The sequence below is a fragment of the Pipra filicauda genome, unplaced genomic scaffold, assembly GCF_003945595.2.
Source record: "Pipra filicauda isolate LSUMZ 115617 unplaced genomic scaffold, ASM394559v2 scaffold347_size1265977_pilon, whole genome shotgun sequence".
Taxonomy (NCBI): Eukaryota; Metazoa; Chordata; class Aves; order Passeriformes; family Pipridae; genus Pipra; species Pipra filicauda.
The window spans coordinates 806626-818770 of NW_024104473.1; the positions used below are offsets into that span (position 1 = coordinate 806626).

General features: G+C 47.4%; 1 protein-coding gene across 3 annotated transcripts; it reads right to left on the reverse strand.

The window, feature by feature from the left end:
• Positions 1 to 230: 230 nt before the first annotated feature.
• On the reverse strand, positions 231 to 12066 carry NUP54 (nucleoporin 54). 3 transcript variants are annotated; one of them, XM_027741174.2, is made up of 13 exons: positions 11925 to 12066; positions 10406 to 10567; positions 8238 to 8321; positions 8004 to 8138; positions 7094 to 7323; positions 4841 to 5028; positions 4219 to 4415; positions 3478 to 3532; positions 2817 to 2910; positions 2264 to 2371; positions 1779 to 1898; positions 1349 to 1459; positions 231 to 1048 (listed from the first exon to the last, which is right to left on the reverse strand). In XM_027741174.2, the coding sequence occupies exons 1-13, from the start codon at positions 11974 to 11976 to the stop codon at positions 920 to 922; spliced, it is 1665 nt and encodes a 554-aa protein (XP_027596975.1). In that variant the 5' UTR covers positions 11977 to 12066; the 3' UTR covers positions 231 to 919. The 3 variants fall into 3 exon arrangements, with proteins under 3 accessions (XP_027596975.1, XP_039240276.1, XP_039240278.1); XM_039384342.1 differs by lacking the exon at positions 10406 to 10567 and having other exon boundaries at positions 11925 to 12065; XM_039384344.1 differs by lacking the exons at positions 10406 to 10567; positions 11925 to 12066 and adding an exon at positions 11265 to 11588.
• Positions 12067 to 12145: the final 79 nt, after the last annotated feature.

A 12145-nucleotide genomic window follows, 5' to 3' on the forward strand; every position in this document is an offset into this window, starting at 1 on the left:
TCTCCACTGCATGGAGTAGGTACCTGCCCTGCAGCACTTGCTACCAGGTAGGATGTGTAAGGGAGATGGCTCTGTACCGTGGTTTGGGGACTGAGGCTGCCAGCAGCTCTGTGCCATCAGGTGCCAGCTCTGTGCCCATGACTTGCAGTGCCTGGAGCAGAGGGAAGTGCACTTACCTGGAGCTGTGAGCAGCGTCACTGATGTAACTGAGAGCCAACACCACACACCAGTTATTACAAAGTCAGACTGAATTTATTACTCTTGGGCAATTTAAAAAAGGCAGAAGACAATGTCCAGACATCCTGTTACTTAGAGGGGCACCAAAGCTCTGTATAAATCACATATGTAAAGTGATAAAAACATGACCTGCAGATCTCTGCAGTCCAAAGGAAGAACAGAAACTGGAAAGAAGTTCCTGCAGCTTGCCCCAGTAAACTACTGGTATTGCAGGGACCAACATAGTTACAGCAACTAACATCCCCGTAATGATTTAACTTAACGGTTTACACAATGTTACTTGATTGTTTTAACAGAAACACGGAAGGGGGCTAAGCTTTCCACAAACCAAGTCACAAGTGAAGCAATCCCCTCAGCACTGCATTTCTAGGACAGTGCTGTTGTAAAAAAAGGAGAGAAAAAAAAGAAAAAATGTACAATAGTACATATAGTTTTATAGTAAACCAGTATCTGAACAGATTCAGTTTTCCTTCTTTTGTTAAAGCATATACAGCTTTACAAAATATAAACCTTCCAAAGGTCAATTTTAAAAGCTTAGAAGAGGCTTTGCTAATTCTAAAGGTAACAGCCAAAATACCATTGCTCCTACAAGATATGTTTTATTTTACCTCAACAGTTTTAGCCTTGGAAGGTGAACCATGAACTTGACTAACGTGTTCTGTGTAAGCCCAGCAGCAGCCAGTCAACTGAAGACTCCTCCTCTGATGGGAATGCTCTCGTTCAGCCCGTGTTCTATTAGCTTGATGTCTTCCAAGTCATCCTTGATGATGCTGATTAGGTGACTGAGCCCTTCTTGCTGCTGCTTCAGGTGCTGCAGGTAGTTAGAGACCAGTGTGAGTACAGTCCAACTTTGCAGACTGTAAGTAATATTTCCCAAAGGTGTCGTGACTGGTGCCTCTGGCACACGGAGAAGCCTGGCATAATTTCTTGGAAGAAGGAATAACAGCATTTTCTGCACTAAAAGCCTAACTCCATAGAGTGGTTTTGTGTAACATTGATGCGCTGGCACTGAGAACAGCAAACAATTCCAAGAATATGGCATTCTAGGTATAGTCAAGTGTGTATCTGGCTTAAATGAAGTTCAAAGAGGATTCTACCCAGTCATACTTACTTGCTTGATTTCCCTTAAGAGGTCTGCATCTATGTAATAGCGCTCTTCAGCTCGCACTGCTCCAAAGTGGTTCTGCATCCTGATCTGGGACATGAGCTCATTCAGTCTGCCCTGCAGGAGGAACAGGCTTCAATCAAACATCTGCCAGAGCTCCACCATGTACTGTTGCTTGAGTCACCAGGACTGGAACTATTGCTGCTCGTTCAATTTTTAAATGTTTTGGAAGATGTACAAAGGGCACATGAGTCAAATACTTCCAAGAACTCAAAAATACTTCAGTAATTATTGGTCACGCACCAACGTCCGCAATGCTAGTCTTGGTAATGCTGCTGGACTGCTGACAGCTTTGCACAACAAACACACATGCATGGTTTGGAAAACTAACTTTTTTTAGTAAGAAAAGAGTAGCAGAGTTCTACTAACTACCTACCTTGAACTGTGTTGGTGCATTAAGTTCACACTGAATTGTATCCAACTGCACACGGAGCTGCTCCTCATCTGCTTGGATGGCATAACCACTTTTCCTTTGGATCTCCTGCTTTATTAACACCTACAAAAGAAGCCTTATAGGTTCAGTAGAGAAGACTTGGCCCATCTCTTTCCCCACCACTCTGTTCATATGTCTTTTTGCCCTTCTTCCAGCATGGGTCTCATTGAACTTTTCTGTCACTTAGTCTGCTGCTCTGAGACACCCAGGAGCCACAGGACTGCCCTGAGAAGGGAGAGAGAAGGTTCCCGAGTACCGTGGACCTAAAGCTTTCCCCAACAGCTCTGCCTGGTACTTAAATGAACACCATTTAGCTGAAGTCAGAACTTCCTTTTCAACACTAGTTCTGCACAAGCTGGCACAGGTCCTCCTGCCCTCTCTGGCACTAGACTGTGTGTCAAAGGAGCTATTCACACTACCCCTGTTACCTGTAATGTCCTGTGAGAAAGCGCCATCAGCTTCCTTTTGTACTGTGCAATTTTTGCCATAGTTGTCGTTTGGTTTTTCTGCAGCTCGCTGATATCTTCTGATATTATCTGCAGAGGACATGGAGGCAGTTGGAAGTCAGAGGAGTTTGTGATAACAGAACATGTCACTCCTGATTTGAAATGGGGAGTTTCACAGCAGTACCCAGCCCAGCAACTTCATGTCCTTGCCATAGATGCTTTTAGAAAGCCTTCTGCTACCTCAACTATTCTGCTTTGTATTTGTTTTCATCTGCAACCGGGATTTTCAGAAGGCATTGGAAAACTGGTTGCCTAGAGTCCATACCAGCATACTTGCATTGAGCTAGTCTAATTTACTCCAACAACACAGCGAGCTTGACCCTGAAACAAAAGTGAAACCATGCTGCTCCCTTAACCATTAACAACATGGTTCTGGTTTCAGTTTTCAACACACAGGAGGCACAGGGGGAGGTTTATTTTAATAGCACATCCTTCAGTAGTAGCAAGCAGTCATGATAAAGATGAGCAACCTTACATCTAATCGAGTTTGATGCTGCTTGGTCATCTGATCTTGGACCTTCAATCTTCTCAACAGTTCCTTGAAACCCACCATTGGCACAGGAATAAGCCTGCAAAAACACAAATGTTTCTAGCCACACATCTTTTTTTTTTTTTACTGGACATGTGGTATAGATTAATAGTTATGAATAGAGTCTAATATGAAGTCACAGATAATCATGGCCTTTTGTAAGCTAATAAATAAAAATACCTTCTTTTGCTAAACTCTAGTGTCCTCACTATTCCCAACAACCTGGTCCTTTGTTGTAAAGAAATCAGCCCAAATTATCTGTAGCTACTGAGGGTACAAAGGTGCATCACCCTCAACTGCAAGAAGAGGGGGAAAAAACCATAATGGCTGCAAAACACAAGTCACAGTAACTAGTGCACGCAATGGAGGACACCACAGCTCTGAGTCATGTGAGTAAGGCTCTTTATCCTGACAGCTCCTAAGCACCTAAATGGGTAAAGGGATTAACAGAGGCACTTCTAGTAATCTTCAGTGTTTGCAAGCAGATCAACACTTGGCCAAGTTCTTCTCTAATATGCTTCTTGCAAGTTACCTGGAGGGTACTATGCAATTATTATCTTTCTCCCCTTTCCAAGTTTTGTTGCAATACTCAGACTATTGGACTTACTTGTCAGGATCAGGATTATCAACTTTGGCTTGTTCCCATATAATAGGATCAACACCTGGAAAAAACAAACAAAGGAATTTTTTAGTATGGATAAATCTGAATAGCTTTCTCATCTTACAGCTCTTAAGCAGGAAAAATTGCTATGGCATACACAAACCCTATGAACTATGCTGAACTGTTACACAAATTAAGGTTAATTAAATGAGGGTAGTTCTTAAAAGTCCAGTTCCTGAGCTGTGGCAGTAAGTTCAGTCCCAAAGGCTGTCACATGCTCCCGCTTGTTTGAGGGCAGGGGAAAGGAACAACCCAAAGGTGATGCCATCATATAATTCATACATTAAAGGGAGAAATTCCTACTGTTTCCACTGTATTCCACACTTGGGTCATCTGTCCTTTTCAAGTTGTGTAAAAAACCCAAATATTAAAAAAAATCAGTAAATAAATGATCAAAACCCAAAACCAGCTGGCAAAGTAATCCCAGCAGGAACTAGCTCTGATTTTTCTGCAGGAGTAGGCCCAGTTCTTTTTGCAATCCTGATTTCATAGCTTTTCATATCTTAAACACAGACATATATTAAAGCTATAGACGTAAAGATAAGTTATCTTATGAAATGGCATGAAGAACACTTAACTACTCTAACACAAAGCTGCACGTGCACTGTGTGTAGCTCTCGTAGCTTTCAAAGGTGTTTTCCAGTGGGCTGACACCTGCGTTCATCCCAAAAAGCCGAGCCCACGTACCGGCAGGAGGGTTCTGCAGGAGCTGCTTGACCTGTGCTGGGGACAGCTCTGTCCTGGCCATGGAGAGGCTGACCCCCAGCTGCTGCAGGGACGACTTGATGTTGGCTTGCTCGAAGTGGGCGTAGAGGGTGGTGGCGGGAACTCTCCTCGAGGTGCCGTTGGGCGAGCGCTCCACAACGTAAATGATCACCTCTGTCCTGAGCAAGGCAAAGGGCAGAATGTCAGCAAAGGGGCAGCAGCGTGCAGGAACTAACACAACAGAACCAGCCCGAAATCCAACTGACCACTTCTCCTGGCTGGCTCTTAACTCCCTTTAGCTCACTGAGATGTGAAGTACCAGTAACTGCAGGGTTTAACACAGCGAGGCAGAGAGAGGAAAGCTGTGCATACCATTACATTACATGGTGACACTAGTACTACATTGGGAATAACCTAAAACCTCTGGAAAGGTATTGGACTTGACGCCTTAATAAAAAGCAATATGAAGGAGTGAGAGATACAAATCGAACTCAGGATGAACAGATCCAAAATCAAGGAGAAGGGGAGGCAGTACACTTAAGCACCAACCCTCTCCAACATGCAGTACTGGATAAAAAGGCAGAACTATGGGAAGTTCACATACTGGTCATCTGGCATCGTTTTAACCCCTTCGACGTTGACAGTGAGGGTCTGGTTTCCCCCCAGAATTTTGTGTAGTGACTCCACGAGCTGCTGCTGCTGGCTTCGAATATCTGCTTCTTTTCTGTTAAACACCAAAACCACGAGGCCATCTTCATCTTTGTTGTTGGGCATTAGACTGTAACCCACAGCCTGCAAAGGGACAAATGAAAAATGAGGATGTATTACTCAGCAAAAGCATATCCAATGTGGCATGAAGGGGACAGGATAAACCCCTCTGATTAGAGTAATTGGTTCAAAGATTAACTTACAACATACTCAGAGTTGCAGAAACATAAAATCAATCCTTCTCTAAATCATTCTCTCACACAAATATCAGTAGAGCAGCTTTTGAAACAGATCGGATTTTTACAAAAAGTTCCTAAGTAGCGATTTCCCATCTTACAGAAAAACCTATGGATTGAGAGTTCTGCAGAGCTGACAGCAAATCAGGAACATTTTAAAATTTACCCTTTTCCCAAACTGCAAAAGGGACCAGAGGACCAGACCTCATTACATGCAGAAGCAGAGTGGCAGCTTTCATCTCCTCTTGCCTAAGAGCTGTCACACCAACATACCACAGGTGACAGGGTGGACAGTGGGGGCTTTTTGAGGCCCTGACACTGCACGTGTCATGTGGGTGACCCGCACCTTTCCCTTCCTGCAAGTTCAGCTGAAGAGAGAAACGAGCTGGGGATGTGCCCCAGAGCCTGGTTTTGTCAGCAGTGAGCAATCCCCTGCCACAGTGAGCCTCACAAAATCAGCCATCCTGTCATAGAGCACAACAGTGACAGCCAGGGAAGAATTTGGTTTTAAGCACATCACTCCTCTGCTATTTCTGTTTTAAATAAATAAATCCTTCATGATTTTTTATGCAACAAAATATTTTCAAACTATGACATTTTATTTACTTAACTGTGGTCCTTCAAACAGCAGCCTGTAACACGTACTTTAGAAGCACACTTTTCTTGGCTAAGAGCTGCATGCTTTTCATTTGCCCTAGATCTGGAAGTGTGTACAAGTGGATTCCTTGAACGCCTGTGAAACCCTCCAGGTAATGCCTCATTCTTTATCAGGTGCCTGACGCTTTCGGAGGCAATAACCAAACTAGTTCATGATGCTTTGTTCCTATCCCTGTGCCACCAACTTCTCCCTATTTTATTTAGGCATCTTCCATTGCTGGCATAGATGGGATTTTTCAGTGTTTCACTTAAGGTATATGAATTCATAACAGCATTAGAAACACTCAAGTCATAGGTACAAGAGTGAACCTAGTATGTGGCATTGTCTAAAACAAGAACCACTCTTTTTGGTAAATAAAACTCTAAAATAACTGAGTTTTCATGACACAACTTACACTTGGCAATTTTTCAAAGCCTCTAAAGCGATTTCAGACAACAACTTACAATAAAGTAAGCTTCCAGGTGCATTGCCAACAAAATATCCAAGGTAACACTGAATAAGGCGATGCAACACAAGCCAAACATTTGTTAGGCAGGCACTTGGTCGCTGCATAAATTTTATACAAGTCTCAGGATGTGCATAATCAAAACTAGACTTAATTAGGTATTAACCTACATTCAAGTCTCAAAGTAAGAATCAGCTTGGGGAAGGAGGGTACCACCACACCTGCCCCAAATCCCTGCCAGGCCTGAGGCTTAGCAAGGCAGTCAGCAGGGGCGGGATTGGCGGAGGATGAAGAGCCACGAATTCTCTGTCCACAGGAGAACTGCTGACGATCCCAGACAGGGAATGGAGCGTGTGAGCTCATACAGTGTGAGCATGGGAGGGAAAAAGGCACAGATCTGAAGGCTGGTGGACTTTAAACCTGGCACAGGCCAGGTTCATAGAGGGTTATTTTAACACAGTTATTTTACATGGTTTCTGTCATACTGTCACTTCCACAAATACACATTAAAATTAATTTCCAGAGACTTGCTCCAGTGACACACACACTAACCTGAATGCTATCAGAAAATGTTACTTTTATGATCCACATCTGGGCTCATGATCTAGTCCCTCCACACCACCCAGATTTCCAGCATCTTCGAACCTTTTAATGAGCATGCACCAGAACTGTGTGGATTACCTGGAAAAACACTGTTTCAGAATACTCTTACCAGTTACAAAATCTGATTTAACACCCATGAGATGCTCAGACTCAGCAAACAGAACAAGGGTGTCAGAGCCCTTTGTGGGCAGCTGTACAACTCCTTACCTTAAATCTGCAGAAGGGGTTTTCCTGTGTGAACTCCACAGGAGCGATGTTGTTGTTGAAGTACCCTTTGCCCGTTCCCCAGAAGGCCTGCAGCTGATTCCACTTGGCCAGGATGGCATCCCTCTCATCCCCCAGGAGTGTCGGAGCCGACAGGGCACTGGCTGTATTGATGAGCTGGTTGGACTGGGCGGGTGTCTGGGCAGGCTGGCTGAACAACCCGCTTCCTAACGCTGTGGTGGACGGAAAATCCAAATTAATTCCTTGACTAACCATGCCAGACTCACTTACTATCACCTATCATTGGCACCACTTCACATTCTGAGAAGCAGAATAAAAGCACAGAATAAATAAATAATTTTTTTTTACTCCTAATCTTCAACTACAGCAGTAGTTCTTGAATGCTGAGTTAGAAGAAAATTAATTTTTCTTTATTCTTTAACAAGAGGTCTGTAGTGATCCACGGGATCATCTGGCACCTTCAATATCTAAACCTGAAGGGCAGGTTGGTTTTTACAAACTCAGCAGACTCAGAGCCTGCAGCAGCTCATTATCCAACTCACATTTAAACACGTGAGTTTTAAATGCTGTTTTCCTCCCCTTTCTAGTAATGCTGTGACTGCAACATCAGTTTTGTAACTACAATTTCTACCACCACTAAACCAAAGGGGTACATATTGTCAGAAGCTCAGGAACTCGACTGAGCTCTAGTAAAGTTAGTTACGAAAAAGGCAAGTGCTGCAAATGTAGGCACTTCAAATGCCAAATTTCTGAGGGAGTCTCCCTCAATCAGGAGGTAAGTGTGTAACAGCCTCCTTTCACAGTACACTTCTGTCCCGCTACCTGAGTAACTGTGACAGTCTTACACTCTCACTGCAAAGAGAGGGGTAAGTGCAGAGAAGGCCATACTCACTGGTCTGCTGCTGCTGGGTTCCAAAGCCTCCAAAGCCTAGCCCAGTTCCCAACCCACTACCCAAGCCAGTTCCAGTTCCTGTGCCAAAACTAGTGCCAAATCCAAAGCCTTTGTTCTGGGTGGCACCGAAGAGTCCTGGGGGGAAAAGGAGAGGATTTTTGAGAGGAGGATAGTGCCTGTGCAATCCAAAGCACTCAGAGGTTGTTCTAAAGCCAACAGGTCAGACTCTCTTACCGCCGGTGCCCGTGTTGGTGGGAGCAGAGAAGCTGAAGGCCGGTGCCGCGGTGGTGGTGGTGGTGCCAAACCCTCCGAACGCTCCTGCCAAACAAAGAGCGGGAGTCAGGCAGCGGCTCACGGAGCGGAGCGGACACAGCGCCACGAGCGACCGCACTGCGGGGTGTGATGAGAACAGGTCTGACACACGGATGGGACATGTCACAAGCATGTGCTTCACAACGGTCTGGGGGATCGAGCTTGTGGTCTGAGGAAATGGGGGAGAAAACACGGACCAGAAAGCCAGAACTTGTGTGATGTGTCAAGAGAGTAAACAAAAAGGCAGCTGTCAACTGACATCCTGTTCCTTTACCAGCAGGATGTGCTTTCCCTTGTGACAGACACAACTAATCGTAGTATTGCTTACATTCATTCTCAGGAATACCTCTGTTCAGTATCACTGCTGGGTGTTTAATAAACAACCTGATGTTTTCTAAACTTTTCAAACACTGCTAACCCTTTGAAATAAATCACAGCCTGAGGCTAGCGTGCCCATGGTCACAGTGCTTACAGGGAAAATTCACAGGTAAAATTCTAGAAGGTCCTTTCTTCTTTAAGCCTAGATTCCCTATTATCTTCCCCATTAAACCTCATTCAGAGATTCAACCACTAGTATAGGAAGATGGATGCAAAAGCAATCAGTCTCCCACAGATTTTCAGGAAAAGCAGTCAATGGGCAGCAGCAGAGGGCCTAAGGGAGAGCCTGAGCTCCAGTGGTGCCAATGCAGCACTGGCCCAAGGTGCAGCCTGTGGAGTGCTGACAGCCCAGGAAACCAAGTTCTCTCTGTGTCTGCCTGGTTTGACACATGTTCAAATGAAAAAAGACACTACAAAGGATTTGTCAAAAAGACGCTGCCACTGCTAACTCACATGCCTATGCCAAAAAAAAAAAAAAATTCTTTAAATCTACTACACTCACAGTCCTCCTGTACACAGTCAAGTTAAACAGCTTAAACCAAGGCTGACGTGCAATCACATTTTATTTCCGTTCAGCAGTCATATTAATGCCAGTGGTCGTAAGAAGTTGTTCCCTCTAACATCCATATTTCAGTCCTAACAGCAAGTGAAACACCCTGTCAGGAGCACACCAGCAGATGACACAGTCTCTAGGTGGTTTTGTACTCTTTAGTCATCCTTTCTTTGAAAGGGATCTGAGAGTGCAAATCGGGAAACCAAATTAAGTGCCCAAGTTCTCTTTTGGAGCAGCTCAAATTCAGCCAAAGAAATACAGTCCAAGAGTGTCCCCAGCAAATAAACCCAAATAAAACCAGGTCCCTGGAGTGCACACAGCAGGTGACAGTCGCTGACACAGGGAGAGATGGCACTGTGGAATGGATGGAATTCCTATACGAGCAGCGGCAACGGGATCTCCAGGATAATTCCACACGAGCAAAGGCATTAGAAATCCATCCAGCCCAGTGTTTTCACACGAAATGGGAAAGATTTAAGGTGAAATCACATCACCGATGCTTCTATATGGGGCCACGAAGGGTATTCTTAACCACCACCCAGCACACCCATGACACCCAGGGCCCTTCCCGGAGCACCGAGCCTCCCTCCGGAGAGCCGGGGAGGTTTTGGGATGCTCGGCAGCATTTGGGGAACAGGTCAGGGCTGGGCTGCGCGTTTGTGCCGGTCGTATACAATTTGTTTCTCCACAGAAACTGCTGGGGTGTGGTGCATTCATGACAGCCAACGCAAGGCCAATGAGAACACAGGGGGAAGATGAAAACATGACTGCAGCAGTCCAAGAATCTCACGTCAGGAAACGTGGCACAGGGAGCAGCTCTGGGGTTGTTCGGAATCGCCTGGATCTGAATGGAGACCTGACGGCGCCGTTTGGCTCTGATTGAGGCCCAATTTCAGACTGGTGGGTGACCCCAATTCATTCCCATTTCAGAGTATTTGGTATAGGGTTGTTTTTCCTTTAAAAGCTATTCCTTCAGAATTTAACAGGCAAAACCCCTACAAGCCTATGGCTCTCAGACCCACTCCACTTCCAGAGCTTTTCTCCCCAGTTTTCACTGGATATGAAGATTAGTACTGTCCCAGATTCCCAGTTAGGGATGTCATTCTTGGACCCCTGCTAGGAACATTTACCACAGAACAAGTATTTCCTCATTATCTACCTGCACTTGCCAGACTGTTACCAAAATTGAACGGTGGAGTTGAGGTAGTGGAAACACCGAAATTCCCAATATTAAAATTCACCGCAGGATTAGCAGTTAATCCGAAACCCCCAAAATTAAACCCACTGGCAGTGGAGTTTGCAGTTTCAAGCCCACCAAATCCTGACGAGTGGGAAGCAGAAAAAGAGCAAGGCAACATTAGTTCTTCTGAGTAAAAGGCAGGAGAGAAAACCTGAAACATTTTTACATCCCCGTGGACCAGACAGGCACAGTTAAAAACAAGAGTAAGGTATTATTTATTGGACACAAGGAGGACAGTTAAAAGCTCCACACATCACTGCTGGAAGTATGAAAACACACCTCCAGCAGCTGAGGCACTACACATGCCTCAGTTATTCCAGGGTGGACTTACCCAAGTTACATCCCAAAATCTGCCCACCCCAGCCTTGCTGGTGAATTACCTTCTGCATCCCATCTCAGTGTGCCCAGGGTGCAGCTGGAACAGGTCCATGCTGCAGAGACAGAGGGAAGACCTGGGATGCGATCCCAGAATTCCCTCTGATATTGGGCTGTGTGTGTAATAAACCTTGTCACGGTGTACAAACAGCACGAGGTTATTCTTCACTTTCAGATGGGGTCAGAAAGAGCGTGTGAAACACTCTGAGTGGGAAATCACACAGTAAAATTCAGGTTAGCTGCAGTGAACGTGGGACCTGCCCAAAGTACTTGCTCAGACGGTCTACCAGGAGCCAGCAAGCGTAAGGAAGGCTCAGGCTTACACTTCACCGCGACTGACAGCGACAAAATAAGAGAGGGGAAAAGGTTTTTCTTCCTTTACAAGTTAAAATCCGTGTTTTACCTTGCCCAAAAGCGAACTTCCCAGGCCACCTCATCCAAGTGGGAACGTCATTGCAAGCAAAGTGCTGCCCGGAATGAGCCGCACGGCCCCGTCACGGGCGCCCCGGCAGCGACTCGCGGGTCCCGTCGTGGCCGGGGGGGGCACTGAGGGGCGGCCGTGAGGGGACCGCGCAGCCCATTGGCCGGGGGGCGCGCGCCGGCCGCCACCGCGGTTCCCATTGGGGGGGGGGCACGCGCGGGCTCTGAGGCGGCCACGGTTCCCATTGGCGGGGGGGCGCGCGCGGGCTCTGAGGCGACTGCCGTTCCGATTGGCGGGGGGGCACGCGCGGGCCGCCACCGCGGTTCCCATTGGAGGGGGGGCGCGCGTGGGCTCTGAGGCGGCTGCGGTTCCCATTGGCGGGGGGGCGCGCGCGGGCCGCCACGGCGGTTCCTATCGCGCGCGGGGCACGTGCGGTTCTCAAAGCCGGGGGCGCACGTGCTGCCGGCGGTCGTTCCTTATTGGCGGGGGGGCACGCGCGGGCCGCTGAGCGGGCCGGGGATCTCATTGGCCGAGGGGCACGCGCCGCGGTTCCCATTGGCCGGAGGGGGGGCGCGCGCTGCCCGCCGCCCGGCTCCCCCCGCCCCTCCCGACCCCGCCCCGCCCCGCTCCCCCTGCGCTCACCGCTCGGGTTGGCGGCCCCGGCTCCCGCCGTCGCGCCGAAGTTGAAGGCCATGGGGCCGCTCGGGTGGCGGCGCGGGGGGAGATCCCCCGCGGGAGGCGCGTGCGAGCCCCCGCGGCGGGTCCGGCCGCGAACAAAACCGGCCGCACGAGACACCGCCTCTACCGCCAAAGCGCTTCCGGGTGGCGCGGACGACGCGACGCGCGGGCGCCGGGCGTTTACG